General features: G+C 35.8%; 1 protein-coding gene across 2 annotated transcripts in view; it reads left to right on the plus strand.

The window, feature by feature from the left end:
* The window catches only part of DNAH6 (dynein axonemal heavy chain 6), a 222,672-nt gene that overhangs the window by 25,248 nt on the left and 178,392 nt on the right, over positions 1-19,032 (plus strand). For both annotated transcript variants that reach the window (XM_045079084.1, XM_004742302.3), the window contains exons 5-12: positions 1,884-2,151; positions 8,191-8,325; positions 8,412-8,532; positions 9,920-10,037; positions 11,320-11,488; positions 13,741-13,857; positions 15,377-15,577; positions 17,908-18,028. In XM_045079084.1, coding sequence (XP_044935019.1) covers positions 1,884-2,151; positions 8,191-8,325; positions 8,412-8,532; positions 9,920-10,037; positions 11,320-11,488; positions 13,741-13,857; positions 15,377-15,577; positions 17,908-18,028 — 1,250 coding nt within the window. The remainder of the gene's footprint in view (positions 1-1,883; positions 2,152-8,190; positions 8,326-8,411; positions 8,533-9,919; positions 10,038-11,319; positions 11,489-13,740; positions 13,858-15,376; positions 15,578-17,907; positions 18,029-19,032) is intronic.

Below are 19,032 nucleotides of genomic sequence, written 5' to 3' on the forward strand. Positions count from 1 at the left end.
AAAATATATGAGAATCTTGTCCCAGTTTCTGAAAAAGTTATCATGCATATGTACATAAATTTGTATACATACAACAATTTCAGGGATTTTCCAGGTGACCCAAAGGCTATACTAAAGGGCCATGAACTCTAGGTTCAAAATGCAGAGCTAAGGATCAGGAGAGAACATAGACAAGGGAAACAGTTGATTTTCGCTGGAGTACAGCAAAAATATGTTAGTACATATAATTTTTTTTAAAGACTTTATTTATTTATTTGACAGAGAGAGAGGCAGTGAGAGGGGGAACACATGTAGGGAGAGTGGGAGAGGGATATGTAGGCTCCCCGCTGAACAGGGAGCCCTATGCAGGGCTCCATCGCAACCAAAACTCTGGGATCATGAGCTGAGCGGAAGGCAGATGCTTAAGTACTGAGTCACCCAGGCGCCCCAGTGCATATAATTTTTGCATAGTTTTAACATAAAAACAATTTGGGGTTTTGTTTTTGCAGTCTATTAGCTTTTCCTAAAGTATCAGAGAATCTTTATGAATTTTATTTTCCTTAATTTAAAAATATATTTTAGTAACTTGCTATATCACAATATGTTTCACATTTGTATTACTAATATTTAAGTTGCACCCAGTATTTTAATGTTACAGCTAAAATTACAAAAAAACCTTTGTGCCTGTAGGCAATACTTGTTTTAAAAAATTTTAAAGAATCAGCCCTTTCTATTCTTATTACTTCATTTCCTTCTCCTGTCTTTACTCCTGTCTTTATTTCTCTTGCTTTTCTTCCTTCTTTGATCTGTTTCTGTTACGCAGGAGGTTGAGGAATGCCCTTAATGACAGTTGAAAGAGGAATATCTTGAAATAAACAATGTCTTGACGATAATTATTCTGTGACAAATTGGGCACTTTTTTTCTAAATCTGGGTCTTGATTCTAATCTTATCTAATTCATCTTTTCTTGCTTTGTTCTTTCTCATAGTTCTCTCAATACTGGATAATGTAAAACCCCTATACCATTATTATTGAATAGTTTCTAAAGAGCTAATAATAATAATTTATTTTCAGATAGCCTTCATATAGGGCTATTACATTTAAAAAATCTGTAATTTACTTGTTTCTATAAAAATTATGTAATGGAGATTGTAAAGGATCTTGCCAAAGTTATGAAGTCTTTAAGGTCTAAAATAAGTCCAATATTTTTCTTTCTTTTTTTTTCAGAAAAACAGTATTCATTATTTTTTTACCACACCCAGTGCTCCATGCAATCCGTGCCCTCTATAATACCCACCACCTGGTACCCCAACCTCCCACCCCCCTGCCACTTCAAACCCCTCAGATTGTTTTTCAGAGTCCATAGTCTCTCATGATTCACCTCCCCTTCCAATTTCCCTCCACTCCCTTCTCCTAACTCCCCATGTCCTCCATGCTATTTGTTATGCTCCACAAATAAGTGAAACCATATGGTAATTGACTCTCTCTGCTTGACTTATTTCACTCAGCATAATCTCTTCCAGTCCCATCCATGTTGCTACAAAAGTTGGGTATTCGTCCTTTCTGATGGAGGCATAATACTCCATAGTGTATATGGACCACATCTTTCTTATCCATTTGTCCGTTGAAGGGCATCTTGGTTCTTTCCACAGTTTGGCGACCGTGGCCATTGCTGCTATAAACATTGGGGTACAGATGGCCCTTCTCAACTATTTTTTTAAAAGCATTTTCCCCCTTCTTTTCCTGAATATTCAATCTAAAAATAGTTTGTTTGAATTTTTTAAAAGTTTTAAATAATATTTGTTTTTTCAGAAATGTTTTATCTCTTTAGAACACAAAAGTAATGCAATTGCTTAATTTTGTATTGAATACTTTTATTCACTTTTCTCTATTTTTATTCATAGAGTTGTAAGTTATGAGAACATCAATAAACTTGACTACTATACCATTAGCAAAAAAGCAGTAACGCATATTTATAATGAGGACATTGAATATATCGACATTGATCGATGGGAACAGGAGTATCTATATCACAGAGAACTCACTAAGATTCCCATATTTGCGCTTTTCCGGAAATGGAAGGCTTTTAACGTGTGGAAGAAGAATGTCCGTTCCAAGAAAATCAGTGGGTGTCAAAAATCTCTACAAAAAAATCTGTTCATCGTTAATAATGTACGTATTTATTAATCATACCTTTTTTAAAAAGATTTTATTTATTTGACAGAGAGCTAGCACAGATAGAGCAGTAGGCAGAGGAAGAGGAAGATGGAGGTTCTCCACTGAGCAGGGAGACAGACGTGTGGCTCGATCCCAGGACTCCGGGATCATGACCTGAGCTGAAGGCAGCCACTTAACCAACTGAGCCACCCAGGTGCCCCTATTAATCATACTTTAAAAGAATTATGGAAAAATGAAGTGTGAATCTATTTCAGGTATTGGTATAGACTGTCCTTTCATCTTTTTAAGAGAATTCACAATTTTCTTTCTGTCTTGTCCCATTCTGTCTTTCATTCTGTCTTGTCATGGCAGTCTAACCTAGTTTTCACATTTTAACTAGTATTGCAGAATGCCAAAGCATAAGAGCGTTGCACAAGTCCCCTTCAGTTAGAAACAGCCTCAGGGGTTTGGATTTGTGGTCCCCTTTGCTGTTGATTAGGAAAAGAATGGGCTGACAACCCTTATTACCTCCTTTCATTTTTTGAGGAGTGACTCTGGACTCTATGGTCCAAAATAATCTGGGGGTTGTTTTCATGGGCCAGTACCTCCCAATGAATCCTATGCTTTCCTCTACCATGGACTCAGACAGAAGGGACAGTTTTAATATTTACTTGCAGGATGGCGTAATCATGGAAAAAGAACTGTTAAACTGTATGTGACTGTATTTTAAATCTCTACCCACCCACTGACTTTGAACTTGCATTGCAAGTTTTCTACTTGGCCCCTGGGAGTGAACTGGAATCACCATTACTGTCATGATCCTTCGCTGTCTATTTCTCTGACACTGAGTCACCACCCTCTGGAATCAGAAGCCTCAAGTTTGCTTCTTACTGCTCATTTCTTCCACTTTCATATGTTACTCCGAAAGATCATTATCAAGATGTCAGTCACATAATAAAAAAACATTAAAGGAATAAGACTAACGTAGATATTAGTGCAAAACAAATGTATGAGAGATACTATCTCAATCATCCATCTCATCAAGGATTCTGGGTTGTAGAAAATATTCTAGTCCTCCTTGGTATCAAGTTCAACTTCTAGACCTCTAATTTCCTTAAGGATCCATCAATCATTTGAATCTATTTTACTACCTTTTCACTACCTTTTATCTTTCATCATGTCTTGGGTACTATACATGCCGTAAGTTTGTTACTAGGTATATAAAATAGTATTTTGTATTTGTCTTGTATTTGTCTCTGAGAATACCTCTATTGATCCTTAAGGCTTGTTCTCTTAGGTGCTAAGGTTGTCCCTCTCACTGTCCACCATTTATACCAACAGTGCTTTGACCTTGATAATTTCTTCTCTTAAATGTAACCCTAGCAGACTAGAAATTTCTCATCCATTTAAACTTAGATTGACCTAAATAACAGACCCATTGTGTTGGTTTAAATATCTATTAGATGCTATAATTACCTACACACTTACTATTACTCTTATATTTACTATTAATTAGGAGGGCTGATTGGCCTAGACTAGGTGTAAGGGAAATAATGTGGATCCTTTAAATATTTCTTTTCATGATTTTTTTTTAGTAACAAAACTTAATGACATCTGTGCCTATGTTTCCTTTTAACAACTTTATTGAAATATAATTATTGTATTGTATGATTCTCCCATTTAAAGTATACCATTCAGTGGTTTTATTATAGTCATAGAGTTGATTAACCATTACCACAATTTTAGAACACTTCCATCACTCCCAAAAGAAAGCCTGTTATTCAGTAGTGATCACTCTACATTTCTCCCTAACTCCTCCCAATCCCCTCCCCAGCTCTAGGCAGCCACTAATCTACTTTTTGTCTTTATTGGCTTATTCTGTACATCTCATATAAATGGAACAGTACAATATGTGGTTCTTTGTGGCTGGCTTTTTTCACTTAGGATAATGTGTTCAATGTTCATCTATGTTATGGCATAGCACTTCTTTTTATGACAAATAATATGCCATTGTAGGGACATACATATTTTATGTATCCACCCATCTATTATTGATGGTTATTTGGATTGCTTCCACTTTTTGGCTAATACTGCTATGAACATTTGTGTACAAGTTTTTGTCTGAGTGTATATTTTCATTTCTCCTGGGTATATGCCTAAGAGTACAATTACTGAGTCACCAGTAACTGTATGTTTAACCTTTTGAGGACCTGCAAAGCAATTTTTCAAAGCTACTACACGATTTTAAATTCCCACCAGCAGCAAATGAGCGCTTTGGTTTGTCTCTGTTTTCACCATTACATCTTTCTCATTATAGTCATTCCTGCTGCTTGTGAAGTGGTATCTCACTGTGGCTTTGACTTCTCTTTCTGTAATGGCTAATGATGGTGAACCTCTTTTCATGTGCCTACTGACCATTTATATATCTTATCTGGAGAACTGTATATTCAGATACTTTACCCATTTCTTAATTGGGTTATTTTTATTTTACTGTTGAATTCTAAGAGTTATTTATATAGTCTGGATCTAAGTCCCTTATCAGTTATATGACTTGCAAACATTTTATCCCATTTTGTGGGTTGTCTTTTCACTTTCTTGATGGTATCATTTGAAGCACAAGAGTTCTTAATTTTGATGATCTGCATTTTAAGTTTTGAAATTGGGAGTGTACGTCTTCTGGGCTTATTGAATTTCCACATGAATTTTAAGATAATCGTGTCAATTTCTCAAAGAAGCAGGTTGGGATCTTGGTAAGGATTACTTTAAATCTACAGAATGATTTAGAGAGTATTGCTATCTTAACAATATTAACTTCTTGTCTATGAAAATAAAATGCCTTCCCATTTATTCAGGTCTTCAATTCTTTCAACAATGTTTTATAATTTTCAGAGTATGTTTTACACTTCATTTGTTAAATTTATTCATAAATATTTTATGTTTTTGTTACTATTGTAAGTGGAATTGTTTTCTTAATTTTGTTTGGGATTTTTCATCTCATATATACATATATATATAAATATATAGTACATATATAGAATACATAACCAACCCCCCCCAGATTAATAATGATTTTCTACCTCTGAAAATATTAACACTCATTTCAATGCAACTGGCAGAAACTCCATTTCAGTGCGCTTCAGCAGCAACAACAACAAACAAAAGCTCATATAATGAGGAAGTTCAAAGAGTGAGCATCCCTTTATGCTTGGTTGAATTCAGAAGTTCAAATAATATCTTTTCATCTTTATTTTTTCCTCTTTCTCTTCATCTTTCAGTTCTGTATTTCTCTGTTTCTTTCTCACTTGGGCTCATACATGAGCACCATCTGCCGCTCTAGTCATAGCTGGCTCTTTGAGTGAGAAGAGTATCTCTTGCTGGAGGTGCTGGAGAGAACATGATTGGCTCAGCTTGGTCACGTGTTCAATCCTGAACTAATCCTTGCACAGCCAGGCATACTGGTAAGTCAGGCCTGGGTTTGTGCCTATTCCTCATTCCTCTGAGGGGAAAGGAAAACAAAGTCACATGGTAACGTGTTTCCCAAAAGAAAGAGGGATTCCTTCCCCCAAAAGAATTGGAGGTAGGTCTGTAGGTCTGTCCAGGACAGACAAAAATGATAGCTTCTCAGACTACATTCTGAAACCCACCATCAAAGTGACAAGTTCTTCTTCTTACACTCTTGCTAACAACTTAACATAATGTGTAATCCTTATCACCTGCAACAGGTCTGTTGATTTAGCAGCCTGAGAATGAGCCTGAGATTCTATCTGAAATTTACTGATAGAAAAAACAATGGGGGTGGGGTGGGGGGAACAAAACACCCACAGTCTCTCTCGTATTCACAATTGCTCTCACAACTGTCCTGGATGCAGAGAGCCAGATGATATTTAAGTGGAACCAAAGTAATTTCTTAGATTACACATTTTTTCTTCCAGAAAATTTCCATTGTCAAAGTCCTCTCACATTTTGACAGACCATCAATATCAATTTTGCTCTCCACCTGGATTCTTGCGCTTTGTCCCTGTACTGAATAGAACTTTAATTTTGGTTCAAGGACTTTCTCCAGAGTACCCTGGACTTCCTTGCCTTCCCGGTCCAGTTTTGATTGCATTCTCCTGCCTACTCCTATACTCATGTTAATTTATGTAGTATCTTTTTTCAGTTCTTAGACTTAGTCCCTAAACTTTTGCTTCTTTTTTTATCATGCAAATTCTTCTATGAGCTAAACCTTAAGGGGCTATCTGGCCTCCTAGATGTTTTTTCATGAAACTCTTCATGTAGGACCTACTAATTACAACTTCCTTTTATTTGCACTTCGAATAAATAAAGCACTGTTTCATGTTGGTCTGAGTAACTGTTGTTTGTCCTGTTTGGGAAAGACAAAAAAGAGTCTAATAATGTGGTGTACATAACATAAATCAGAATCACATAAAAATAGTTAACTCTTTCAATGTGACTGCTACTCATTTGATTAGATTACAAATGAGGGTGAATGATCAGGGAACAGTTAGAACATGTGTCTTTTGGGGCACCTGGGTGGCTCAGTTGTTAAGCGTCTGCCTTTGGCTCAGGTCATGATCCCAGGGTTCTGGGATCAAGCCCCACATCGGGCTCCCCGCTCAGCAGGAAGTCTGCTTCTCCCTCTCCCACTCCCCCTGCGTGTGTCCCTCTCTCACTGGTTTCTCTCTGTCAAATAAAAAATAAAAAAAGACTTTAAAAAAAAAATGTGTCTTAGAAGCCAACAGCCTAGAACTCTGACCCATGATGGTAGCATAGAAAAAGATTAAGTTAATATTATGTAACACAATTTTACAAACATTTCCACTCATTATTCCAGCACACAGATAAATAGGTTGTTTTTTTTTTTTAAATTTTAAAATGTATTTATTTATTTGAGAGAGAGAAAGAGGGAGTGGGGGGGAGGGGCAGAAGGGGAAAATTTCAAGCGGACACCTCAGTGAGTGTGGAGCCTTACTCAGAGCCCAGTCCCAGGATCCAGAGATTATGACCTGAGTGGAAATCAAGAGCTGGGTGCTTAACATACTAAACCACTCAGGTGCCCCATAAATAGGTTCTTAATGGTGACTGAATTTTCTTTTTCAGCAACTTGTCACTCCTGAAGATTTAAAGTTAAAAAATTTAACTTAAAAAAATTTTAAATTCAAAGTGCTCTTTGTCCTATGTCATAGCCTTGTAGGTCAGTAGATGGGCCCCTCCATTACCAGGATGACTGGACTTTGTAAAGTCCTTAAGATAACACAATGAATCTTGTAGTAGCATCCATCAAACATAGTGAAATTTAAGAGATTCCTCAGCCCTCCTTTACTTGCCCTCAATTTCATAGCTAAAAGATACATGTTCAAAAGAAAAAGTAAGAATTCAAACAAATTAAATCTGATAATTCAAAGAATGCTTTTATGGATAAAGAAGTATGTGTAAGTGTATATATGTGTATGTATATATACATATATGTAAGTGTGTATATGCATATATGTATACATACAAATACAATGGAATATTACACAGCCATCAGAAAGATGAATACTTACTGATTAGAGAAAAACAATTATATGGTTCACTCACATGTGGATTGTAAGAAATAGCACAGAGGATCATAGGGGAAGGAAGGGAAAATTAAGACGTAATCAGAGAGGGAGACAAACCATGGGAGACTCTTAACTATAGGAAATGAACTAAGTGTTTCTGGAGGAAAGAGGGGTTGGGGTAACTGCGTGATGGGCATTAAAAAGGGCATATGATGTGATGAGCCCTGGGTATTGTATACAACTGAGGAATTATTGAACTCTACATCTGAAACCAATGATATACTATTTGTTCGCTACTTGAATTTAAATCAAAGAAAAAAGCAAAGAATGCGTTTAGAAAAAGTTCAGAAGGGTTCCTGTTTAATGTATGTACTTTGGAGTTGTAGCTACAGTTAACACATAGAGCTATTTATTTTCCTTCATAACCATTCTTGCTTTCCAAGTATTTTTATTCTTCCAAAAGACAGGGCTTTCTTTAACTAAACAATGACAAATTTTTATTTTCATGCAGTATTTGCGACCAGCTCTTCTTAAGATAAATGATTTATGCTATCATTTAAGTTTTATGGGACTTTGTCATATTGAAAAATGTCACACCTACACCCTGCAAGAATTTAAAGTTGCACAAATCATACGGTTAGAAGAGGTAAGGAATTTTGTCTATAGCTTCAAGATTTTTTCCTATTGTTGCTGCTTTGCTATTGCTAATTATACATATTCATCAATGTCTAGGTGATAGAGCACCTAGAAGAATTTCGAAATGAGGCAAAAAATGTGGTCAGGAAGGCTTGTCAAAATGCTCTTCATGCTGCGGGATTTATTCCTGATGACTGTCTGCATAAACCCGGTGATGGTATGAAGGGGAAACCACTTTGATAGATCAGAAGTTATAGCTTTCTGAAAAATGACCTTTTTCTACTTTTCTTAAGTTTAAATAATGATCCTATCTTTTTTAGTTCTTCCAAATGTCTACTTGATACATTACAAATTCAGTATATATTGTAGAAGGGGAAAACACGGTGAATGCGGAATTTTACTTGGATTACCAATTCTTATATATAATATTTTAAACTGGTTACAGAACCTTCATTTCATAAGCATTTTATAAAGGAATCAGGGCCTCTTGTTTAAAGGTATGTCCAATCTACCAATACAGACAATAGGTTTGTTAAAATTAAGCAACTGGGTGGATCTCAAGTTGGCCCCAGGTGACATGAACTGTAAAAGAATAACTAAAATTCAGGGGGGAAAAGGAGCGTGGAGGTGTTCCTGGGAAAGAGATAGCATGGTATACAGATCAAATCTGAGTAAGGGGAATGTTAATGAACTGTCTGCAGTCCTTTGTTGAGTTGAAATCCTTTGATGTGTAATTCTTTTGGAGAACTGAGGTGTTTTCTAGAGTTTGAAATATCTCATTAACTAAACATTTGTTTTTTAATTTATCTTTTTTCCCCTTTTAATGCCAATGTGGTTAACATACAGTGTTATATTAGTTTCCAGACATACAATGTAGTGATTCAACAATTCTATGCATTATTCAGTGCTCATTGTGATAAGTGTACTTTTAATCCCCTTCACATATTTTCCTCATTCATCCACTCATTTCTCCACATAACCATCTGTTTGTTCTCTATAGTTAAGAATGTTTTTTGGTCTTTTTTCCCCTTTGTTCATTTGTTTTGTATCTTAAATTCCACATATGAGTGAAATCATATTTGTCCTTCCCTGATTTATTTTGCTAAGCATCATCAGGGAAATGCAAATCAAAACCATAATGAGATTATCACCTCATACCTGTCAGAATAGTTAAAAAAACACAAGAAACACCAAGTGTAGGCGAGGATATGGAGAAAAAGGATAGCTCGGACACTGTTGGTGGGAATGCAAACTGGGGCAGACACTGTGGCAAACAGTCTGGAGGTTCCTCAAAAAATTAAAAATAGAAATATCCTAACATCCAGTAATTGCACTGCCGGGTATTTACCCAAAGAATGTGAAAACACTAATTCAAAGGGACAGAGGCACCCCTATGTGTATTGCATCGTTATTTACAAGAGCCAGATTATGGCGGCAGCCCAAGTGTCATCAATCGATAAACAAATGAAGAAGGTGTGGTATAGGTATAGACAATGGAATATTGTTCAGCCATAAGTAGAATTTTACTTATCTTTTAATCCATAGTGGAAGAAATGAAATTTTTACCCAAGAATTCTTGACGTTGTATCTTCTGTTGTTCTTAGATTATTGTAAAGCCCAAGACAGTAGAGGTCTCATTGAGTTGCCTGCTTACGCGGACTCAGACAAAATGACATACACAGAGCAGGCCAGCAAAAGACATCACTGCCTGAGGCTAACATGGTAACTGATTATTCTCCTTCTCAAGAAAAATTAGAACATCCACCCTTCTCAAGTTTCATTAAAAATTAAAGCCTTCATCAAAGGATTCACAAATGGTGATGAGAGATTTGGGGGCTCTGGTAACCTGAATGCAGGCCCAGAAGCTCACCCATCCAACTGCCACCCAGCAGAGCAGCTCCTGGTAGTCATGCTGGTGGAGAGTGGAAGTCGTGCCCAAGGCCAAGTGCTCCTCTTTGGTCTCTGAAGCTCAGTTTGGAGCATGGAGCAGGCTTAGGGAGAAGTCAGATCCCTGAAGAGTTGTGGCCTCCTCCAGTGCACCTGGAGGGCCCACTACATCGGTTCGGTCACTAAAGAACCACAGATCGCTGCATTGCCACACAAAATCCCACCCTCTCCCTAAGGTGAATTTTGCACCTAAGAGACTAGGGTGGAAAGTTTTCCCTCCAGAGCCTCAGCTGGATCTTGACATTGTTCCAGAGTTTGGATTTCACACCATTCTAAAGGCTCATCATTACAAATAACTTGCAAACAAAAACACCAAATGTTATCTGGAAAGTTTTGTGTGGCACTATAGAATACTGTTACTGTTACTCAGTGCCCACTAACTTAGTCGGACTTTGGTGGCTGTATAGTTAATATATCTTAACTGAGCACTGGTTTACATATGAAATAACATGATAATAATGTCTGTTTCACAACAGAGGTCAATGGAGCAATCACTGAGGCCATCATCAGAGTACAGGTCACAGAGGCCTCTTGGCCTTCAGTTGAGTAGAATATGAACATTTGTCCTAAATGCCCAATTTAAGGAAACATAAAATCTGCATATCTGGGTTAGCAGTTGCTATTAAACAATGTTTATTCAGTAGCAAAGATTTCACACCTTTACCATTAGAATGTGAGTTACAGATGTTGTATATTTTCTGATTTCTTCTTTAAAGCAACTTTAAAAAATCTTATGGCCCTTTTGGCTAGATGAGCTGGATGTGTTTTCCATACCAGCAATATTGCTCACTAAATATCCTTTTGGATAGTTAGAACACTCAACTAAATTGATGCTATATATTTGAATACATTTGTGTTTTAAAATGAAAAATGTCCAAGAATAACTCTTTTGGACAGTAAGTCTCTGCTATTATTACATAAATGGCAATTCAAAGAGAAATTAGATTTTAAATTTTGAATATTTGGTTTAGTGTCACTTTCAAAAACATTTTGTTTAGTGTCACTTCATGGTAGTGAATATAGAAAACTGAAGTTGTATTATTTTTTTCTTTTCAAGCTTTATCCGTCTCAATGACTATCTAATTGAGAACACAATGCACGTCCTAACAGTAAATTCTGTTAACTCTCTTTTGAATTATCTCACCGACAAGCTAAAACGAACACCTTCAGCAGATGTCATTCAGAAATGGATTACTGAAGAAAAGCCTGAAGTCACTGAGAAAAAGGTATATTCAGACAAAATTAAGAAAATTCATAGGTCAGCATTTATTGAGGAGTGCTGACTATGTACTATAAATTATTCTATTTTCTGTGTACTTAAAAAGTATCAGAAATGCTTAGAAGATTTCACAGGACAATCAGAGCTTACCATATGTACTCAAAATGGCAGAATTAAAATCAGGATATCGTTAAGTATCTGATAATAAAGGAAGGCATCCACTGTGCTAGATGTTACTGTCTTTCTCATAGGAATTTGTTAAAGGCTATTCATGTGTACACTGGACAAATATTTCTTAAGTTACTACAATGTACCAATCCCTATGCTGGATGTTGGGTATATAATGATGAAAAGCATAGACAGGCTTCTTGCCCCCAGAAAGCTTATGGTTTGGGGGTCATCACGTGCATGAACTGGCCAAGAGAAGCAAGGAAGGTGGTATAAATGAAAGATAAGCAAAGGTTTAGAGGTGAGAAAAAGCAAACTGTGGGGAAGCAAACCTTTGTGCTGTGGGTGAATAACCTCTTGGGAGGATGTTGAAAATGTCGAACTTAAGAGACACAGTAATTTGAGACATTTGAGAGGAAGTATTACAGATCTTTACATTCCAGTATAGCTACGAGAGAAATCATGTCATCTCATATCCACATTTCTCAATAAGCTTCCCTTAGCTCCATTCCAGGTGATAACTTCATGCCAGGTATCTAAAATCATAGCAAAACATGTGTATCTGGTTTCATCAAGATTCCTACCTGCACCTGTCAACTGCCTCCCCAGGAAACCCACCTGTGAAGTTTTAAGGCTGCATGTACTTTGCCATCGTTTCCCTTTTCTCCAAAAGTGGCATTTTAGTTGCATGCTCCTTTTGATGACTTTCTCTCTTTCTCTTGTCTCAATTTGTCCTTCTTCTCAGTACTATTACATTTTGAAAGTAACATTTATTTTTCTAATTATAAAAGTAATATATGCTAAGTGAAGAAAATTGGAATCTACAAAGAAAAGGATCCTCTACTATCCAAAGATAACTATTTCCAAGTAGAAAAAGGTACCACATTTACTGCTTTAACACATGCTTTTTTTCACTTAGCAATGTATTGTGAAAAATCTCCAAAGGCAATATATATTTTTCCACATAATATTCTCACATAGAAATATAACTGTTGTGCACCTGCTAAATAATTTTTTATCATTGATCACTTTCTCATATTCCAAGTAAGCAAAGACATCTTTGTTTCTTATTATTCCAAATAAGCAAAGAACATCCTTTTCTATACATTTTTCACACATCTCTGATTTTTTCCCCTGAGAGGAAATTCCTAGATATAGAATTCTTGGGTCAGAAATATGCTTTTGGTACTGATGCATTAATTTTCCAAAAAGTATGGTGTCAGTTTACAACCTTCCTAGCAATGTTTGAGCATGAATCACACATAGATATTATCATTCATTGTCATTGCAGTCCATCTGATGGTTGTACAGTAGTATATCACTGCTTTTTATTGTCATATTCCTTTAATTCACTTCAGTGCAGGGATAAAAGCATAGGTCAGGTGGTCAAAAAAACTGGGGTTTGAGTGCTGGCCTGGAATTTAATAATCAGTGTGTCCTGAATGAAATGTCTTTCCTTCTCCAGATCCTATTTTTCTCATGGGGGTAATAATGATATCTTCATATGGTTGCTGTGGGAACATGAGTACTTGCACTGCTTGGCACATAGGATATACTCAATAAATGTTGTTACTGAGTAAACTATCCTGAGTATGAGATCAAGGAAGAGATTTATTGATCCTTGTATATTCCTTTTAGGAAATTTCAGATTATGCCCTTTGCTCATTTTTCTATTTAAGTACATTTCTACTTTAGTATATTTAGTATATGTCTATTTATGTATCAGTTGTTATATTATTAGTATAAATTTCTGTATCAAATACATTTCTATATAAATATATATATATATAAATATTATCAATGTCCTGTATTCTATATTCAGTAGTAATATATTTTTCCAGCTTGTTGTTTGCCTTTCCATTTTGTTGATAGTGTTTTCATAAGGAGGGAAGTTTTATACTATTGTGTAGTCTTTCAATGTTTGCCTTTATTTTTTAATTTCTATGGTAATATTTGTTGAAAGACAAGCCAACCTTATGAAATCAACTAATTGTATATGCTTCATTTTACATGCTTTTTGTAATACAGACACCTTTTACCTTACACCTGGGTTCTTACATCTTTATAACACTGCAAATGGGCTCATTTCAGGGGGCCTCTGCAGCAGAAAAGCAGGAAGAAGACGAGTCTCTCATCCCCATGTTTCTCACAGAACTGATTTTGACAGTCCAGTCATTACTATTTGAACCTTCTTTGGAAGACTTCCTGGTGTGTGTTCCTTCGTAGAGCATCCATCCTTCTATAACTACATTTTTGGGAAATGAAGCACTGTTTTACTCTCAAGTAATGGGCAGGTTTGCTGCTGGCCCTCCTCTGAAATGATCAGAAGGAAAGGAAAATACTCTTCTGTGCACAGCATTGCATCTACATAAAAACCACCTAAAATTTTAGCACATTTTCTTTAACTTGAGACAGACTGGGAGTCTGGTCAGGTATACCATCAAATGCTATACAAAATTTTGAATTGACTATAATAAGTACAATTTTTAAAAATCTTTTAAGATTTCAAAATGTAGATTTAGCTGTATCTGTGAAAATTTTTAAATTATCTATTGCTGTATAACAAATAACCACAAATGTGGCAGCTTAAAACAACAACCGTGTGCTATCTCACAGTTTCTGTGGGTCAGAAGTCTGGGCACTGCTTAGCTCAACTTCTGCTTCAGAGTTTCTCCAGGCTGTCATTTGGGTATTGGGTGTGATGAGGTCTCCTTAAAGGCTTGACTAGAAAAAGATCTACTTCTAAGTTCCCTCAAGTTGTTGTATAGGTGTAAGTATAGGACTGAAGGTCCTGTTTCCTTGAGGGATGAGAGCATGGGACCACCCTTAAATGCTAGAAACCGCCTGTAGTTCCTTGCCATGTGGCCAACTCTATAAGCAGTTTACAACATGGTTATTTGCTTCTTCAAGACAAGTTAAAAAATACCCTTTGGGAAGGGCCCAATCTCTCTTTTAAGGGTTTTCACTTGATTCATTCAGGTGTACTGAGGGTATACCTTTTTGATTAACTCAAAGTCAACTGATTTGGGACCTTAATTATATCTGCAAAGTTTCTTTAACTTTCTATATAATGTAGCTAATAGTGGGAGTGGCATCCCATCCCAGAGGCCTTCCGTCCCTCCATACTCAAGAGAAAGGGATTATACAGGGCATGTATACCAGAGGGAGGGTACCTTGGGGGCCATCTTAGAATTCTGCCTTCTTGATTTGTGTACGTGTATAGATTAGTAAGCCAATCAGAGTCTATGTTTCCTGGTATACTGTAGCACAAAAGCACTAGTAATCAGAATTTCTAGATTCTCTTCTTGGCTTTACAATTAATGGGTTATTTACCACTGGAAACCACTTACTGCTCTAGGGTTTAATTCATGCATCTGTAAAATGAGAAGGCAGATGAGTTTTAAGATTGCTTCCAATTCAGTAGTCTACGATTCTGTAATTTATCAGATAGCTTATATTAGGATATTTATAAGGACAAGTGGACTACTGAGTTCCCTCTGGTTGGGGCCTTACCTTAGAAGCTCCCATACTGAGGCAGTGGGCTCTTGAATGTCCCTTCTTAACGAGAAAACTCATGTCCTTCACATGATTTGTATGAACTCAGAATCAACACAGTATTTGTTATGGTTGAATGAGCTATTTATTTTAGCATTTCAAAAAATTCAAAATTATTCATAAATACAACCATATATGTTTATATTTATGTTTATTTTTTTCTGTCTAACAGGACGGTATTTCGGGTGCAATTAATCATTTCCAAAACACTGTGCTGTCGGTTCCTAACCTTGTACCTGATACATATTTTGATGCTTTTACCAGACCTTACATTAACAACAAACTTGAAGAAAAAACTTGTGGATCTGGGCCAAGCCTATCAGCAGTATTTGATGATGATAAGGATTTTCACATGATTATCTTTCAAATAAAGGTACATTTACTTTTACTAAAGCTATTTTATAATATTCTCAATTGAGTAATAAATATTCTTTCTTTCTTATCTTTAAACTACATGATTGCTACTTACTTTCTAAATGACAAAGTGATTTCTTTTTTAAAGTCCTAGTAAGTCAGAGCACTAACTACAGGATAGGATTTAGAAGAGCAAGTTATTGGAGACAGCAGCACTCCCTCACTCCCAGGAAGAAGATAAGTAGAAAGAAGAGGCATTATATTAAACTTGGGGCTATGTAGGGGAAATGAAGCAACTGGTGAAAACTCAAGGTCCTGCAAGCCTAAAGAGAACCAAAAAGTCAAAGTACACCCAACTTTTCCCTGTTGCCAAAAAATTAAATAATCTGCACATTGCTACACTGACAGAACAGAATACCCTTGAATTATAAATCTCACAAATCACTTCAAGTCCATAAGCTGAGGAAATGAAGATATATTAAATTCATGCAAAACTATGATAAGGAGAATACAAGGAAGATTAAAAGACCTCATGAATACTCCTTCCTTTCCTTCCCCAAAAAAACTTGAAACAAAAGCTACTGTACCAACTAGAGTAAATATCCTCAAACAAGAATTTGAATATGTATAAAATCACATTGAATCAAAATTAAAAATAGAAATGGGAAATAAATTAATCTCAGAAATGAAAATGAAATTACATGGTGACCAAAGGAGAATAAACTCAAATGAAAATTTAATAATTACTATAGGAGAATGATAAGAAAAATGAGAATTAAAAAAAGACAGAAAGGGTGCCTGGGTGGCTCAGTGGGTTCCCTCTGCCTTTGGCTCAGGTCATGATCTCAGGGTCCTGGGATCGAGCTCCCTCCGCATCAGGCTCTCTGCTCAGCAGGGAGCCTGCTTCCCCCCTCTCTCTCTGCCTGCCTCTCTGCCTACTTGTGATCTCTCTCTGTTAAATAAATAAATAAAATCTTAAAAAAAAAAAAAAAAAGTAAAACAACCAAGACAATGAAAATAAGCTAGAGATGGATAAGTATAAGGGACAGAGAGAAAATGTTGGACTAGAAGATGGTCAAAGAAGAAATAATGTACATTTAATTGGCATCTCTGAAGGAGAAAAACAAGACATAGGGTAGAACAAACATTTATAACTGTAGTCCAAGAAAAGAAATCCTAAATCTATATATTGAAAGGGCCTACAGAATACCTTGGAAAATTGACCTACCTCCTCTTAAAACTATTAGCTTTTAAAACTAAAGAAAAATTCCTCCAGATCTTTAAGCACAAGGATAAAATAACTCACAAAGTAAGAGAATTAGACCAGTATCAGACTTCTCAAAAACAATGTGTAAAGCAAGACAATAATGAAATGGCATTTCTTAATGAAGCTCAAGGGAAGAAAGTCTGAATCAAGAATTTTTATCTATTCAAGATAAGCTTTCAAGTATAAAGGCCATAGAAGGGTCTCCCTGGGACAAACTGACCATTAAAATAAATATTGATTATAAAAGTATCAGAAACTCTTGAATAAAATGAAAGCATATTAGTCCATATTGTGAATGAAGCAATGAATTGAATGAGAAGGGAAAGCTTTTCCTTACAGCAGAATGTCAAGTAATAAATGTAGAAGGACAACATAAAGAAAAATTGCCACAATGTCTATCATAGAAACAGTCAAGAATCTCTGAAGCATACTAAAATGAGAGTGGAAAAGTGTAATGAGAAACAGGATTTTTGTCTCAAAGCATTTCTCCATAAGATATTTATTGATTTCAAGGGGAAAGTAGTAAGTTTGCAGTGATGAAGCCTGACAGACACCAGATTAAACTAACAAGTTAACATCACAGGTAATGGGACAAATTGACATTATGTGCCTTCCATCATGGTGCACTAAGAACATATATCATCTCTGCAGTATTACTATCAAACACATATAACTGAATCTAAGCATTGGAAGGTATAAAACGTATGTACATATATACACAAATAAGATACTTTTCATAAATGTAAAGGTCATGAAAGACAGGGATTGAGAAATTGTTTAAGATTTTTAAAATTATAAGTATGCTTCCTTTTAATCATAAGGAACAGTTCTTCAAAAGTCAGATTTGAAGATGTGGTTTTGTGTGTGTGTGTTTGTGTGTGTGTGTTGTGTGTATATTTTAATTTGATAAGAGAATCTATTAACTGGATTGACCAAGGATGGTATCTTCCCTCACTTATATATCCCTTGGTCAAAGCATAGTGTTAGACTCAGAGAAGACATTTGTGTTTGTTTCTTTAATTATATTGAATTGGATTTTGCTCAGAAAAAATATAATTTTACTTGTCTATTTACTTATTTAGGAAACCATACGGGCAGCATTTGAATCTGCCCAATTATATGCAGCTACATTTGAAAAGTTCCGGATATTCTTCAAGGAAAATGAAAGTCTTGATCTACAGGCTCTTAAACTTCAAGAACCTGGTAAGTTTTCCATTTGTCCTAACTAATTATTTTTGAGAGGGATATCAATTTTCATAGTACTCTAGGTTTCTGTTTACTGGTGTGTAATGACAGAATTGGTTACCCAAAAGAGTTGGACCAGCAAACGCCAAGAGTTCATTCATTTCTGGGTTCTTTTCTGTGGAGTTACTCTCCACCACATCCTCATAGTTGGTGCAATTTTTATCTTCTTAACTTCCCTAAGATTAGTTTTGTGGCCTAGCATATGATTTATCCTAGAAAATGTGGCATGTGCACTTGAGAATATATATTTTGCTGTTGGAAGGAATGTTCTATATATGTCTGTTAAGTCCATTTGTTCTAAAGTGTGATTCAATTCTGTTTCTTGTTGATTTTCTGTCTGGATGATCTATCCATTTAGTATTAAAGGAGTGTTAAAGTCCTCTACTATTGTATTCCTGGCTATTTCCCTCTTAAGATCTGTTAGTATTTGCTTAAAACATTTCAGTGCTCATGTATGGAGAGCTTATATACTTATGATTGTTCTATCTTCTTGTTCTATTGACCCCTTTATCATTATATAATGATCTCCTTTGTCTCTCATTATGATTTTTGGCTTGAAGTCTATTTTATTTGACATAAGAATGGGTACATCCAGTTTGTTTTGGTTATGACTTGTTTGGAGTATCATCTTCCACCTCTTCAGTTTGAGTCCCTGTTTGTTTTTGGAGCTGAAATGAGTCTTACAAAGGCAGCCTATGGTTTGGATCTTGTGTTTTAATCCAGCCAGCTACTCTCTGCCTTTTGATGGGTAGATTCAGTCCATTTACATTTAGGATGATCATTGATAAATGAAGACTTACTACTGCCTCTTTATTTTTTATTTTCTGGTTGTTTTGTATCTCTCTCTCTCTCTTTGTGTTTCTGTTTACCTTCCTAGGTTGGTGGTTTTCTATGATGATTTGGTCAGTTTCTCCAACTTGTGTGTGCCTGTCTTTGACTAGATTTTTGTTTTGTGGTTATTG

The sequence above is a fragment of the Mustela putorius genome, unplaced genomic scaffold (genome assembly GCF_011764305.1).
Source record: "Mustela putorius furo isolate JIRA1106 unplaced genomic scaffold, ASM1176430v1.1 tig00000281_pilon_pilon_pilon, whole genome shotgun sequence".
In the NCBI taxonomy this organism is placed as follows: Eukaryota; Metazoa; Chordata; class Mammalia; order Carnivora; family Mustelidae; genus Mustela; species Mustela putorius.